Consider the following 18,016-nt stretch of genomic DNA (forward strand, 5'->3'; position numbering starts at 1 on the left):
ATAATTGAAGGTAATGCCACAAATACTACCATGATGTATTAATATAATACTTTAAATATTAATATATTCAATTTTAATTTTTTATATTAATTTTTTATATAAATCTACATTAATCTTCATATTGATTTATTATTTTGTCATTGTTATTTTTTTATTTTATATTTTATTATTCAATTTAGTTTTATTTAGATTATTCTTTAAATCATTTATTTTTATATTTAACTTAGTTTTATTTAATTTAGTTTTATTTTAGATTTTCTTTAATTATTTTATATTTATTTTAATATATTTTAGATTATTCTTTAAATCATTTATTTTTATATTTAACTTAGTTTTATTTAATTTAGTTTTATTTTAGATTTTCTTTAATTATTTTTGATATTTTAGCATGTTTAATTGTATATTTTATATTTCATTTTTTAAAATAATAAATTAAAGGTAATGCCACAAATACTACAATGACGTATTAATACGGATTTAAATATTATTATATATTTAAGACATTTCTTATTTTTGTACAGCTACATTAATAATAATAATGTTCATATTGATTTATTATTTTGACATCATTTAATTTTGTATTGTTTTTTTTTTTTTAGATTTTATTATTTATTTTTAATATTTTATTTTGTTTTATTTTTTTACTTTTTTATATTTTAGAATGTTTTATTTTATTGTATAGTATATATATATATATATATATATATATATATATATATATAATCAATTGAAGGTAGTGCCAGAAATACTACAATGTTGTATTAATTAGATATTTTTATAATTTATTTTATTTTTTGATATTTCAGCATGTTTAAATTTAATTTTGTTTCATTTTAGATTGTATTTTATTATTTTTTATATTTAATTAAATAAACAAATAAAAACATCTTAATGCATTACATTCATTGGAATTACTGGCATGCTTACAAGGATGAAAATATTATAACTTAAAAAAAATCTAAATAAAACAAAAAACAAAAATAGACTTCTTTAACATATTTTTGCATTTAAGCAAATGTGAACAAGACATGCTTTCATGATGGCAACCTTCAAAAAAATGTTTCTTGTTTATTTATTTATTTTGCACATCAAGTAAAACAAACTAACTAAATCTAGAAATTAATTAATAACATAAAATAAATTATTTAAAAATAAATAAATAAAAGTGTATAAATAAATAAGTTAAACATATATTATTAAAAATAAGCACATGCCTATGCATGACATCCACCAGTCTGTTTTGACTCTGATCTGCCAAGTTAAAGCAAGCCCAGCACTGCACAGAATTTGGTCTCACAGACAGATAAAAAGAGAGACACATCTGTAGGTTAAGTGCATGTCACAGGGTTAAAGCGGCATGTCACAAGGCTAGACGATGTTGTAATAAAAGCCAAGCATGTGAATTCCAGCATGACATTGGGCTTCTGAGGGCATGATGGGAACAAAGCAACTCCTTTAGCATTCACAGCATGGCACTCCAAACACCACCTGCCGTCTTCAAAACCCCTTTACTCCATTATGTCTCCCGTCTGAGAAAACTAGCACTCTTATGTCTGGGAGATCAATGAGTCTGAAGAGAGTGCGTGATCTTCACAAGCGCGATGATGAACCACAAAACTCTCAGAACAGCCGAGAACACCAGACTTCCATCGTCGGGCTAATAATGTCAGGCCTGTTACCCGACGAGAGCTAATAGTGCTGTTATTTAGGGAGGTGAAGACACATCTCTTCGTCTTTTTTTTATCAGATGCACATGGGAGTTTATTCACTTTTGCATTCTGATCTGGAGTTTCAGATGAAACACAAATAAAGTGCTTTTGCACGGCACTGCAATAGCATCTCATTCTTATTTGTTGTCAAGTTAAAGATTGCATTTCTACTCGATTAGTCACTGCATCATTTTTGCATAAAATGACCTTGTCACATCACTGGCAGTGAAAATGAATGACTTTCTGTTGCTGTGTCACTGCAAATCACTGTCAGTGTGACCGAGATGGAGTGAGAATAAGAACTTTATGAGATAGAAAGAGTTTAGAAGCAGCATTTGGATTTGTAGGTCAGTTTTTGAAATTGCTCACTCATTCAATCCCTGACTATTTCCTTATTTAAAAAAAATAAAAATAAATAAAAAAAATAAAAAATAAATAAAAAATAAATAAAAAATAAATAAAATAAAATAAAATAAAATAAAATAAAATAAAATAAAATAAAATAAAATAAAATAAAATAAAATAAAATAAAATAAAATATTAATGTGGGCAAGATGACTTAGCAAGAACTGGAAAAATATGTCAAAATATATAAATACTCATTTTTGAACAAAATAATTTTTGTTTATTTATTTATTTATATTTTTTATAAATATGACATTTTTTGAGGCCTGTGTCCTCCTTATGTTCTACTTGCTGTATATTATATATATATATATATATATATATATAAGATTTTTTTTTACTTAAATACTTTTTATATTTTGATTTAGAAATAATTTTATTTAGCAAAAATGCTTTGACCAAAGTTAATGAGAAAAAAAATAAAAATAATTATCTATAATTTTAATTGTAGATAATTTTACTTTATCAAAATAACACAACTGCAGTTTGATTGAGAGCTAGTTTACTGTTGAACTAAATGTACAAATGCGTGATGCGCTAAACTAAATAAAACTACATTTGAAATACAAAGTAATAAATTACATACTTAAAATAAAATTTATAACTAATTAAAATTATTAATTGATTAATTAATAAAATAAAAAAACGCAAAAAACTACAGAAAATAATCAAATAAATGGAAAATATAAAAATAAAAACTGATTCAACACAAACTCTTACAATATCTCAATGCTACTAAAAAAGCACTGATCCAAATCAAAAAACACGTTTGACAGACTATAAACAGGCAAGAAACGCAAACAAAGCTGTGCACAAACTCTTATGTATTTATGTGATCTTATTCAAACCCTCAGTGAACGCTGCAGATTACATAAATAAGAGAACAACTCCATATGATGTGAAATTCCCACAGTCAAGCGGCTAAAGCGACAGATCGGCTCTTGAAAAACAGCACCACAATTTTTTCAGCGCCCATGTCAACACTAATATGCATCCAGTGCATTTAAGAGGATCTTTGTTAAGCACTCTTGATTCTTTATGTACCTGAGCCACAGTCCTGTCAGGACAGAAAAAAGCTTGTTCACATCCAAAGACGCTTCAGCCAGGTAGAATTATAGACTCACTCTTGTAGACTGCCGTTAGGCTATCAGCGCATTGGCAATCCCATACTACACAGCCGAGACATTAAATACAACACACAGCAGGCCTTCCATACCGCTGTTTTCTAAATTAAACCATCGATTGCCAGCATCGATACGTCTAATGACTGAAGACAGTGAAGCGGAGCTAAAACGCCAGGCTCGTCTGTAATGAATTTGCAGATGGTGTCTCATTAGGTCAGCGAGTGAGTAAACAGGGGCTGCTAGTTGCACAATAACTTACACAGAGGTGCAGAAACACACAAACATGAGAGTCGAGAGCTCTCTGACGATTTTATTAATGAGAAGTGGGCGTAATCGTGACCTTTGCAACGTCAACATGGAAAACAATCTGCCGGCGTGGAATCAATCACTTGGCCGAGTATCGTAGTGACACGGATCACAGCGGCGGTGTAATTAAACAGGCCTGATTGCTTGTAAAGAGGGACACATCTAGAGTAGATGGAGATGAGTGGACGCCTGGGAAATATGTTCATAGACTGGACGAGCTGCGCAGTTATAATATGCAACCGCATATAAACTCTACTCTAAACTAACTGAACTGGCACTTCAAAAAATAGGAGGAATGCATCATTTAAATTAAAAAAAAAAACTCATAGCGCACACAATTTTACCCAGTGTTTTCATTAACGCTATTGAATTAAGTTTTATTATTTGTTTACAAATATAGTAAAAGCAATAAAATTGTTAAATATTATTACTATTTAAAACAGCTGTTTCTATTGTAATAGGGCTAAAGACGAAAAAGGGATTAAGTATAAAAACAATAAGTGTAATACTGCTTTAAATTGTTGTTGTGTCCCCCCCCCCCCAACAAAATATACAGTTTTCTCTTTAATTTAATTGCATTTTTGTTTTTAATTTTTTCTTGCAATTGCGAGTTATAAAAATATAAACTTTTTACTCAGAATTGTGTAACATAAACTCAAAATTGTGAGCAGCAGGATATAAATATGCAATTTTGAGGAATAATGCCAAAAGTTTTTTCTTGCATATGTGAGCTTGTATCACGCAATTCTGACTTTTGCGCAATTCTGACTTTGTTTCTTAGAATTGTGAGATTAAAAACTCCCAATTGCAAGTTATAAAATCAGAATTAAAAGATATAAACTTGCAGTTTCAACTTTTTACTCAGAATTATGTAATATAAACTCACAACTGTGAGTTATAAAGTTAGAACAGTAGGATTTAAACGTGCAACTCGCAGTTCTGACTTTTTGTTCTTGCAATTCTAACTTTTTAGTCAGAAATGCATAATATGAACTGAGTTATAAAGTTAGAACAGCAGGATATAACTGTGCAACTGTGAAAAAATAAAGTCATAATTGCAATTCTGACTTTTTTTCTCGCAATTCTGACTTTGTTTTTTTTTTTTCAAAATTGTGAGATAAAACCTTAATTAAATTATATAAACGCACAATTCTGACTTTTTTACTCAGAATTATGTAATATAAACTCACAATCGAAGTAAGAACAGCAAGATATAAACGTGCAATTGTGAGAAATAAAGCCAGAACTGCAATTTTGAGGTTTTTTTTCCTTGCAGATGCGAGTTTGTATCTCACAATTCTGACTTTTTTTCTCGCAAGTCTGACTTTGTTTCTCACAATTGTGAGATAAAAACACAATTTTAAATTATAAAGTCAGAATTAAAAGATATAAACTCGCAATATTGACTATTTTTACTCAGAATTGCATAATATAAACTTACAATTACATGTTATAAAGTTAGAAGAACAGGATATTAACACGCAATCGTGAGAAAAAAAGTCAGAATTGCAATTTTGAGGGGGTTGTTCTCACAAATGAGAATTTGTATCTCAGTTCAGATTTTTTTTTTTGCAATTCTGACTTTTTACTTAGAATTGCATAACATAAACTTACAATTGTGTGTTATAAAGTTAGAAAAGCAGGACAATGCGTAATTGCGAAAAAATAAGGTCAGAATTGCAATTCTGAGGGATTTTTTCTTGCACACGTTTGTATCTCGCAATTCTGACTTTGTTTCTAATTGTGAGTTATAAATTCAGAATTAAAAGATATAAACTTGCAATTCTGACTTTTTACTCAAAATTGCATAATATAAACTCACAATTGATAAAAATTGATAAAAACCCACAATAGAGCAGGAAAAGCAGGATATAAATGTGCAATTGAAAAAAAAAATTAAGTCAGAATTGCATTTCTGATGTTTTTTTCTTACATATATGAGTTATGTGACTGTTTCTCAGAATTGGGTAGTCAAAATTGCGTAACATAAACTCACAATATAATATAAACAGCAGGATATAAATGTACAATTGCGGGAAATAAAGTCAGAATTACAATTGCAAATGCAAGTTTATATCTCTTAACTGTGACTTTATTTCTCAGAATTGCGTTAAGAAGTTTAAATCTTGGAGTTCTGAGGGTTTATATCATGCAATACTGACTTTATAACACAACTGCAAGGTTATATCACACAATTTGGAGAGAATTGTGAGATAAACATTTGCAATTGCTTTTTTAAATTTTTATTCAGTGGCAGAAACAGGCTTCCATAAAAATTTTTAAAAAAAGAGTTAAACACTGAGGTTTAATACTAAAGGTTAGAGGGCTTGACAAATCCCCGAGCCTAATTCTAAACACTAGCAACAGTGATGCTAACCTTAGCAAACACTGAAAGGGCTCCATTTGGGTCAGTTTTCATTACCCACGTCTCCCTTTTCCATTAAGATTAAACATAGTTGTAAAAACACAGCCCTGGGCTCAGCGTCCCCTGATTCTGCACACATGACCAGCATTATGAGTCCTGTGCTTCGTTTCTATCGGTATGTGACCCTGGCCTTGTGGCTTGAGCTACTGCATGCATTAAAATGAGAAAGTGCTGCACGCAGAGAGGTTTGCATCAGCTGTGGCAGCCTGTCGATGACATTTCCACATGCACATGGAAGTTGATGGAGGCTTCATAATGAGAGAGCAAAACGATATCAATTAGACAGTTAAAGCTGTCATTATTCATCATGCAATCATTATTTTCCTACAGAAATGGCTTGTAAAAACCAAATTAAGTCAGATCTGACACACAAATCTCTCATATACATGGATGTATATATGCAAACCAACACACACAGTGATGATTAATGCATTATTTTATGGCGTTAAAGCATACAGCTTTAATTCAAATTTAATTTTGCATTAAAGCATGTCGCTGCAATGCGACAAAAAAAAATGCACCTGGCATTTTCTGCCACTACAAACTCAATCACTGGCTGACATCAAAATCCCGTCAAAATTGTGAGTTAAACTCAGACTTAAGAGAATTGCAACTTTTTTTCTCAGACTTGTGAGATGTGAACAGAAATTTGAGGGCAAAAAAAATTCTGAATTGTGAGATCACAAATGCAAGATTTAATATTATATATTTATTATAAGTAAAAAAATTACTGAGTTGTGATAGTTAAACTCAGAATTAGGAGAAAAAAAATCACAGATGCAAGATTTACATTCAGAATTGTGAAAATAGTAAGAATTGTGAAGAAAAAAAGTCGAACGTTTGAGATGTAAACCGAGATTTGATATGTAAAAAAAGTCTGAATTGCGAGAGTTAAACACAGACTTCAGAGAATTATGGCTTCAGAATTTAGAGAAAATGTCAAAGTTACAAAAGTAAAAAAAAAAAAAAAGAGTAAAAATTATGCGAGTTAAACTCAGACTTTAGAGAACTGCATCTTTTTTCTCAGACTTGTGAGATGTAAACAGTATTCTGGGGGTAAATTTCCTAATTGTGACATTTAAACTCAGAAAAAAATTGCAAAGTGCAAATGCAAAATTTAAACTCATATATCTGAGAAAAATAAACTATAAAATAAAGTGTGAGGAAAAAAGTGAAAATTGTGAGATGTAAACTCGGAATTATAAGTAAAAAAAGTAAAAGTTGCAATCTCAAGAGTTTAATTTAGAATTCAGAGAAGAAAGTCAGAATTGTGAGATGTACAGTAATTGTGAGAAAAATTCTAAACAACATTTGTTAAAATGTTACAATTGTACTAGTACATAAACGAATCTACATTAACTAAAGCTTATTCGGACCGTAATTGTTTCTCATGGACAAGCAAGTTATTTTCACCATTTTGAGAGGTTGGTCGCTGATTTTATTGCCGTACGAATCCAGAATGTCAGTGTTTATCTCTTACCACCTTCGTAAAAATCCCTGGCCGAATTACCTACTGTTTTTTGACCAAATCTAAGGTTGTGTTGTAATGCAATTGCCATCTGAATCCAGATGTCTGAGTTTACAAGAAGATATTGATTCGAAATTCAGAATAATAAGAATAAAGTCAAAACTTTATTCTGCAAGATGTAAAGAAAAAAGGCAGAACTGTGAGATGTAAGCTCACAATTGTAAGTTATAAACTGAGAACAGATTTCAGAGGGGAAAAGTCAAACGTGTGAGCAAAAAAGTTACAATTACCTTTATTTTTTTATCCCATGGAGGAAACAAGCTTCCATATTTATCTGCTTCAACTAAGTAGCTAAAAGACTGTGCTGCTTTCATGAGGACTGCTGGGTGTGATGATTTGTTCGTGTGTTTGAAGAAAGAGTGTGATGAAGTTTTCCGCTTTCCTGATGGTGCCGTTGTTGCGTTTCGGGTGCGAAAAACAACTCATACTGCGAATAACTGAGATGTCACCAAATGTGAGTGGTGGCGGTGTGTGTGATGTATAATTATGTTCATTATGTCAAGCGCATTCTCTCAGAAGTGGCGGAAGTTTCCTAATATAAAAGCAGAGGGTTGCGTTCGTTCCCCTGGTGCACTTTTCTAAGCGCACATTCACAAAAACATTAAAATCCTGTGTCACTCACAATGGCTTTCTTACTGCTCCACTGCTAATTTCATTCTCTTTACTGTAGATTTAATAGCAGCTCTGCTGTGAGTGTGCTATTTCTTTTTGTATTATATAGTTGGTCATATTGGGGATTTTTCTTGCTCATTTGAAATAATAAAAGGACTTATATTTTAGGTTTGAACTTAAAAACATCTTGGAATGGATTTGTTTCTTACAAACATGCAGCTTTTTGTCTTTATAAGATGTTAATTGATGGACTGGAGTGGTGTGGATTGCATGTGGATTATTGTGACGTTTTTATCAGCAGTTTGAAATCTTTTTCTGATGGCACCCATTCACATCCATTGGTGAGCAAGTGATGCAATGGTACATTTTTCCAAATCAAACTCAACTACACCTTAAAGGAGTTCACTTCCAGAACAAAAATTTACAGATAATTTATTCACCCCGTTGTCATCCAAGATGTTCATGTCTTTCTTTCTTCAGTCGATAAGAAATTATGTTGAAGAAAACATTTCAGGAATTTTCTCCATATAGTGGACTTCAATGGTGCCCACAAGTTTGAACTTCCGAAATGCAGTTTAAATGTCCAAACAAAGCTATTAAAACAATGTAAACGTACCTTACGTACCGGGGCCTGATACTTGGTAATAAAATGTCTTTTGAGAATTACTTGGGATGAGGTGCAACAGAAGAGGTGGTAGTTCATTGTGTAAATGATGCAAAGCATGCAATATTGCACTTCATCCTCTTTCAAAGCATGTCAACTGAGCAACATTTGAAACTAGCACAAAATTTTCATGATCCGTACTGAGAGTCTTTCTCAAATTAGATTAAAAACATTCCAAATTTTCTGAAATTTTCAGAAAGTTGTTCTGTTTGGCTCCCGACATCCCAATGCATCTAATATCAAATGACACATTCGATAAGTGTAACCTATAGAGTGTACCTTGGTATTTCCGTTGCATGGGAGTGCATGTGTCAATTGAATACCCATCTTCGGCTGTCATGCCTGTTAAAACCTACCTGCTCGAATCACTTTGTGTGAAAATATGACTCAAAATGCAACTTACGATTCCAGCCGGGGAAGAAGGGTCTTATCTAGCGACACAATCAATCATTTTCAAAACAAATGTACAATTTATATACTTTTTAACCTTTAAATGCTTGTCTTGTCTTGGTCTGCATTAACATTTTTTTTTTTCCGGTTCAAGTCAGTCAGTTTATGTCAAAAAACTCCCATCTCGTTTTTTCCCCCAACTTCAAAATAGTTCTACACCGCTGCAAATACCAACCCAGTGTTCACAAATTGAATATGCAAAAAAGATGAAATGCCCTTTACAATAAAGGATTCAACAGCAATGTACACTTACAAAAATAGGTGCTTCACAATGCCACAGAAGAACCTTTTATGTCTAAATGGTTCCATGAAGAACCTTTCCGTTTTTACAAAAGGCTCTTTGTGGCAAAAGAAGGTTCTTCAGATTATAAAAAGGTAAGAAAGGGATGGTTCTTTAAAGAACCTTTGACTAAATGGATCTTTGTGGTACCAAAAATGGTTCATCTATGGCATAACCTTTTAAAGAACCTTTATTTTCAAGAGTGTAGGATGATTTTGAAATTGAAGAAGAAAACAAGATGTTTTTCGACATGAGGTTAAAAAATATATAAATTGTCCATTTTTTTCGAAAATGACAGATCGTTTTGCTAGATATGACCCTTCTTCCTCAGCTAGGATTGTTTAGAGGTATTTGAAACTGCATTTTGGAAGTGGAAGTCACCTATATGAAGATCATTCCTAAAAATGTTTTTCTCAAGAAACAATTTCTTTACGAACGAAGAAAGAAAGACATGAACATCTTGTATGACAAAGGAGTGAGTACATTTTCTGGAAATTTGTTCTGGAAATTCTTCTCCTTTAAATGGTGTCAGAGCAAGTACAGCAGATTTTCAGATGCACTATTTCTTTAAAATCCTCTGTCACGCACCTCAGCAGACGGCTGCGTTATCTGAATTCAAATGCGGCGGCACAAGGTGGATAATTCAGTTTGCTGTTTACCGACACAGTTACGGTCACTTTGTTAGTCTGACCCTGCTTTGTCTGGGCTCATTTTGTCGGGTGAGCTTGTAGGACTGTTGCAGTCTCTCATGAGCAGACGAGATCTTCTCTGTGTAACACACTCTGAACTGCCCTCGAATTAGCGCAGTGACTCACGACACACACTGAGCATCCTCTCCATCTGACCAGTGTGTGTATGTGTGTGTGTAGATGGGAAGCTCCAGGCTGACAACAGATTGGTTCCCTATTGTTGTAACAACATTCCCCCAGCATACTGTATCATAACAGCTGTATTTTTTTTATTTATTTAGCCTATTTTTATTAAAGAGCAGGTCTTATGAATTTTCAAAAAATATCTACTTGCAGTTTGTAATGTAGATATCCTTCAATGTAAACAATCTGCAAAGCTGTTAATCAAAAAGTGCATTATATATAAAGATATTGGGCCTCATTTATCAATCTAACCTAGAAACGAGCAAAGATCCGAGTGCACAAATCAGCTTATCAAACTGCAAAAAATGCTTTTCTTACTTTGATTTTTTGTTTTGTTTCCAGCCAAAATACCTAAAAAAAAATCTTAAATCAAGAACGATTTTCTAGACACGTAAAAAATATTTTTTTGTTACTTACAAGATTACTTGTGGATTATGATGATGTTCTTTCATTCTGACGGCACCCATTCACATCCACTGGTGAGCAAGTGCACTGCAAAAAAATGTTTTCTAGAGAAGTAAAAATATTGTCTTGTTTTCAGAAAAAAAGAAGTGAAAATTAAGTGAATTTTTGCTTAGAATAAGCAAAATAATCTTACTCCATTGGCAGATTATTTCGTTTGTTTCAAGCAAAAACGCACTTAATTTTGACTTGTTTTTTCTGAAAACGAGACAATAATTTTTACTTTGAAAATACCCCGGTTTAAAAGCCTTGCAAAATCAAAAATAATTGCAGTCTTGGCAACACAGATGGTAGTGCTTGTTAACTTGCTAAAGTACTCCTCTCTGTGCCAATCACAATCAGGCTTGGCCAGCGGACCAATCAAAGGCTTATGGAAGGGGAAGGGTTTACAGACAAAACAGATTCGACAAAACTGTTGAAATCATGGACAAATTACTATGTATAAATGTATTATAATTATTTAGAACTGATTTTAGTAACACTTTCCAGTAAAGGTTAATGCATTAACATTTAACACCATGCATTAGGTATTAGATTAGATCATCATCTTCATTAATAATATATTAACTTTTACTGAATTACACAACCAAAATTATAAAATAATACTCGGATATAAGCAAATCAACATTTACTAAAGCTCTGTTCGGGTGGTAATTGTTCCCAGTAGGGATATAAGCGATTTTCAACATTTACAGGGGTTAGTTGGTGATTTTATTGCTGTCCAAATCTAAAATGTCTGTTATTTTTCTACAACCATCCACATAAAAACTCCCGGCTGAATTACCTCCGGTTTTTTTTTTTTTTTTTTGACAATTACCAAGGTTGTGTGGTAATTTAATTGCTGTCCGTAATCCACATCCCTGAGTTTACAAGAAGAAATTGATTCAAAATGCACAGTTTAAACCCCTTTGACCACTCTTTGCTGTAATTTGCATGCTTATTTATTACTAAAAAAAATTATTATTAAATACTGAAATGCTGGAAAGTATGCTGGAAGAACCATATTTCATAAACGCTCCACCACAGTGAGTGGGAGCTGTTAAGAAAAAAATTGAAAGAAAAGAAAAGCATGTATACATTTGAAATGGGTCATTATTATTATTATTATTATTATTATTATTATTAACAGCAACAGGTATGCAATACAATTTTAAAATATGTGTTATACAGGCCTGCAGTTAAGTACATACAAATAAAATGAGCCTTTTAATGTGTCTTTTAATCTTAAGTAATAAGAGTTTGCATTAACTTTTTAATGACATTCACCATTTTGAGATATAAAATGCAAGACTTACCAATTTTTTAAGTAGCACGGGTATATTTGTTGCAATAGCCAAAAATGCATTGTATGGGTCAAATGTTTTCTTTTATGCCAAAAATCATTAAGATATTAAGTAAAGATCATGTTCTATGAATATATTTTGCACATTTCCTACCATAAATATATCCAAACTTAATTTTTGATTGGTAATATGCATTGCTGAGAACTTAATTTGAACAAATTTAAAGGCAATTTTCTCAGCATTTAGATTTTTTTTTTTGCCAAATATTGTCCTAACAAACCATACATCAATGGAAAGTTATTTATTCAGCTTTCAGATGAAGTATAAATCTCAATTTCAAAAAATTAACCCTTATGACTTATTTTGTGGTCCAGGGTCCCATTTCAACTAGTATATTATTGTAAATTAAAATTTATAAGTATATGTCAGAGAAACTATCACAACTGTGTGGAACAGGAGTTAATGTACCCATAAACGTGCCTTCTTTTAAATCATGTTGCGCTCTGTCTATCCATTTTTAACGCAAGAGTGTGTTCTATGTGAATGGCCTTAGACTGTCACATGTGGCCTCTTTTAAGACAGGAGAGAGGAAATAGAGGTACAATGAAGTCAGACACTGGAAGCGGTCCAAATGTCACCCAGATGTCTGTCTGAAGGCTTACGGTGGGAACACACTTTGTTTGCATTGACTGCTCAAGCTGGGGCACCTGACAGCCTCACAGAGACGTGTCACTTCCTGTCCATGCAAAGCACCTCGCTTCGAACCATTTCGCTTTTGTTGCATTTTCCTTTTAAAGGAATTTTTCACACTAAAATGAACATTTGCAGATAATGTGCTCACCCTCAAGCCATTCAGGATGTACACTGGCGCTCAGTGAGATTTTTAATGTCTCTTATGCACATCAAAGTTCTATTTATTTGATCAAAAATACAGAACAAAAAGTAATATTATGAAATATTATTGCAATTTAAATTACATATTGCAGTTCAGATAACATCAAAATATAATGTATTTCTGTGATGCAAAGCCAGTCTAGTCTTCAGTGTCACATGATCCTTCAGAATTCAGTTGTTTATCAATTTATTATCAATGTTGGAAACAGTTGAAACCTGTGATTTTTTTTTTTTCAGGACTCTTTGATAAATAAAAATTTAAACGAGTTGTTTATTATTACAACAGTTTTCTATTTTAAATAAATGCAGTTCTTTTTAATGTTTTATTTATCAAAGAATCCTGAAAAAGTATCACAGGTATAAAAAGAAATATTAAGCAGCACAACTGTTTCCCACATTGATAATAAAGCATATTAGAATGATTTCTGAAGGATCATGTGACACTGAATACTGGAGTAATGATGCTGAAAATTCAGCTTTGTATCACAGGAGTAAATTAAATTCTAAAGTATATTAAAATGGAAAACCACTATTTTAAATTGCATTAACATTTCACAATATTACAGTTTTTTTATCAAATAAATGCAGCCTTGATGAGCAGAAAAGTCTTTAAAAAAGCAATAAACTGTTACTGATCCCAAACTTTTAAGCAGCAGTGTAGATGAGTTTGTTTCTTCATTAGCATTGCATCACACTGCAAAAAAAATTTTTTGTTACTTACAAGATTACTTGTGGATTATTATGATGTTTTTATCAGCTGTTTGGACTTTCATTCTGACGGCACCCATTCACATCCATTGGTGAGCAAGTGCACTGCAAAAAATGCTTCAATCAAGAAGCATTTTCTAGAAAAGTAAAAATATTGTCTTGTTTTCAGAAAAAAAGAAGTCAAAATTAAGCAAATTTTTGCTTATAACAAGTGGGCGGGTATGCAAAATAATCTTATTTTTTACTTGTTTTTCTGAAAACAAGACTGTAAATTTTACTCGTCTAGAAAATCCTTCTTGATTTAAGATTTTTTAGATATTTTGGCTGGAAACAAGTAAGAAAAGCATTTTTTGCAGTGCACTTGCTCACCAATGGATGTCAATGGGTGTCGTCAGAATGAAAGTCCAAACAGCTGATAAAAACATAACATCATAATAATCCACAAGTAATCCACGCCACTCCAGTCCATCAATTAACATCTTAAAAAGAAAAAAAGATGCAAGTTTATAAAAACCAAACCTATCAAGATATTTTTTTTTTTATTCAAATCAGCAGCTAAAATAAGAGACCGTAATCCATAATAACGCTTCCTCCAGATTATGGACTCTTGGACTTGTTAAAATCATCTTTATTGGCTTTTTTCTTCTTAAGACATTAACTGATAACTGGAGTGGTGTGGATTACTTTAATATTTATTATTGTGATGTTTTGATCAGCTGTTTGGAGTCTCATTCTGACGGCACCCATTTATATCCATTGGTGAGCAAATGATGCAATGCTACATTTCTCCAAATCTGACGAAGAAACAAACTCATCTACATCTTGGACTGCCTTAGGGCAGTACATTTCATCTTATTTTTATTTCTGGGTCAATTATTTCTTTAAAAACAATAACGCTTTTAGATATGAATCTGTGAACACAGCAAAATGGTCTAAATAACAGACCAAACACAAACAAAAAGCATCTTACCAGTGCACTTTTTAAGGCTTCCTGGACGCTTTCCATGCATCCCCAACTTGCATCCAAAGTTCTCCTCCCAGAACTCAGCAAACCACACGTTTCTTCTGTTGTTGGAGAGTGAGCGGCTCCGGAAGTAGCGGTCGAAAGCTGAGGAGAGAGAGGTGAGAAAAATAGAAGATGATAAGCATCTGAAAGAATGACACACAATGGTGTCAGTGAAGTGGCAGAGCATGCGCAAATCCTCGCCGGTATTCCTGTCTGGATGTCTGCGTCTAATCCCTTTCCCCACAGACACAATTATACAATGTGTTCTGACAAAAGCCCTCTAATTGGTGGGTCTATTCCCGAGCCGGTGCCTGCAGGCCTGAGAGCCAGCGCTTGAGGGACAGCGCTATGATTACTTGAGTGCAGACAACGACCAGAAGGAGGCTCGGATACGCTTGGCGCTATATAGATATGACATTAGGTGTCAGACCATGATGCTAATTGTTCACAATGCTTGTGTGACACCATTGCAAAGCAGGAATAAATATCTCCACTAAGTTTGAGGAATTCAATCTAGTGGAAATGAGAAGCACACTAACTGAACTAACTTTTCAATTAAAGTCTATAAGAATCCAGTGAATCAAGTTTATTATGGTTGTTTACTTGTTGGAAGATTCAGAAACAGGAACCAAAGTGAACTTAGCTTAATAGAAATATTATGTACAGTTGTGGCCAACAGTTTTGAGAATGACATAAATATTCGTTTTCACAAAGTTTGCTGCTCAACTGCTTTTACATCTTTGTTTCAGTTGTTTCTGTGATGTACTGAAATATAATTACAAGCACTTCATACGTTTCAAAGGCTTTTATCGACAATTACATGACATTTATGCAAAGAGTCAGTATTTGCAGTGTTGGCCCTTCTTTTTCAGGACCTCTGCAATTGGACTGGGCATGCTCTCAATCAACTTCTGGGCCAAATCCTGACTGATAGCAACCCATTCTTTCATAATCACTTCTTGGAGTTTGCCAGAATTAGTGGGTTTTTGTTTGTCCACCCGCCTCTTGAGGATTGACCACAAGTTCTCAATGGGATTAACATCTGGGGAGTTTCCAGGCCATGGACCCAACATGTCAACGTTTTGGTCCCCGAGCCACTTAGTTATCACTTTTGCCTTATGGCACGGTGCTCCATCGTGCTGGAAAATGCATTGTTCTTCACCAAACTGTTGTTGGATTGTTGGAAGAAGTTGCTGTTGGAGGGTGTTTTGGTACCATTCTTTATTCATGGCTGTGTTTTTGGGCAAAATTGTGAGTGAGCCCACTCCCTTGGATGAGAAGCAACCCCACACATGAATGGTCTCAGGATGCTTTACTGTTGGCATGACACAGGACTGATGGTAGCGCTCACCTTTTCTTCTCCGGACAAGCCTTTTTCCAGATGCCCCAAACAATCGGAAAGAGGCTTCATCGGAGAATATGACTTTGCCCCAGTCCTCAGCAGTCCATTCGCCATACTTTTTGCAGAAGATCAATCTGTCCCTGATGTTTTTTTTTGGGAGACAAGTGGCTTCTTTGCTGCCCTTCTTGACACCAGGCCATCTTCCAAAAGTCTTCACCTCACTGTGCGTTCAGATGCGCTCACACCTGCCTGCTGCCATTCCTGAGCAAGCTCTGCACTGGTGGCACTCCGATCCCGCAGCTCAATCCTCTTTAGGAGACGATCCTGGCGCTGGCTGGACTTTCTTGGACGCCCTGAAGCCTTCTTAACAAGAATTGAACCTCTTTCCTTGAAGTTCTTGATGATCCTATAAATTGTTGATTTAGGTGCAATCTTAGTAGCCACAATATCCTCACCTGTGAAGCCATTTTTATGCAACGCAATGATGGCTGCACACGTTTCTTTGCAGGTCACCATGGTTAACAATGGAAGAACAATAATTTCAAGCATCACCCTCCTTTTAACATGTCAAGTCTGCCATTCTAACCCAATCAGCCTGACATAATGATCTCCAGCCTTGTGCTCGTCAACATTCTCACCTGAGTTAACAAGACGATTACTGGAATGATCTCAGCAGGTCCTTTAATGACAGCAATGAAATGCAGTGGAAAGTTTTTTTCGGGATTAAGTTAATTTTCATGGCAAAGAAGGACTATCCAATTCATCTGATCACTCTTCATAACATTCTGGAGTATATGCAAATTGCTATTATAAAAACTTAAGCAGCAACTTTTCCAATTTCCAATATTTATGTAATTCTCAAAACTTTTGGCCACGACTGTAGTTATAAATATCAATCCTTTATTATTCCTGCTTATTCCACATGATATGTTTGATCAGGGCTCACATACACTGCCGTTCAGAAATTAAGGGTCTGTAAGATTTATTTTATAATTAATAAGTAAATTATTAAATAAGTATTTTTTTTTCAGCATGAATTTATCCAAATTAACAGAAAAAAGTAAAAAAATAAAATCCTGAAAAAATTATTACTCTTTTCACAAAACGGCAAATCAGCATATCAGAACGATTTCTGAAGGATCGTGTGACACTGAAGACTGGAGTAATGATGCTGAAAATTCAGCTTTGCATCACAGGAATAAACTACATTTTAAAACATATTCAAATAGAAAAAGGTTATTTTAAATCAAAATATTATTTCACATTTTTCTTGTTTTTACTGTATTTTTTATCAAATAAAAGCAGCCTTGGTGAGCAAAGACAATCTTACTGAGCCCAGATTGTTAAGTAGTAGTCTATTAGTCAGTTCTGTGTTTTAACAGGTACATACCCTCCACCGTGGCGCGTTTGGGCAGGATGGTAATGGCCCCTTCTGCCACTCTCTCCTGCTGAATGACCGGTGAGATCTTGGAGCCCCAGCTGTCAGACCCCACCCACAGGAAATGACCCGTCTGGTTGCTCCTCTTGGCAGCATCCAGCACTCGTCTGCAAACATAAACAATGATACATCAGCTTCAGAAAAACAGGACACACCGCCAGCACATCCATTTCTCACGCCTGACGCTGCGCCGTATCTTATCTTCGCCTCAGATAAATGTACTTCGTGAGCCGTCGGCATCTGTTTGCTGTAACTCACAGACTGATATTCAAATAAAGACACGCTCGTGATCCTCACTCATGGCTGAGACTCGCATGGACCCTGGAGATCGAAAGCTGGGATATCAACGGTCAGCCTTGAGAAGGCCTTGTCAAGCTGTCTGCTTTTCACTCATGTATTGTGTATATATATTTTATTGAGAGAGAGAGAGAGGACATGAGTGCTGTCAAGCTGCTGGAACATTCTGTCACTGTCAGACTGGAAAGAGCGAATTAACTGAGGATTATGG

General features: G+C 33.8%; 1 protein-coding gene across 1 annotated transcript in view; it reads left to right on the forward strand.

Annotated features, from left to right (window-relative positions):
• LOC141333457 (metabotropic glutamate receptor 8-like) overlaps window positions 1-18,016 on the forward strand; it is a 275,377-nt gene that overhangs the window by 175,817 nt on the left and 81,544 nt on the right. The window contains exon 4 of the mRNA XM_073838473.1: window positions 7,852-7,951. Within this exon, the coding sequence (XP_073694574.1) occupies window positions 7,852-7,951 (100 nt within the window). The remainder of the gene's footprint in view (window positions 1-7,851; window positions 7,952-18,016) is intronic.

The sequence above is a fragment of the Garra rufa genome, chromosome 4 (assembly GCF_049309525.1).
Source record: "Garra rufa chromosome 4, GarRuf1.0, whole genome shotgun sequence".
Classification (NCBI taxonomy): domain Eukaryota; kingdom Metazoa; phylum Chordata; class Actinopteri; order Cypriniformes; family Cyprinidae; genus Garra; species Garra rufa.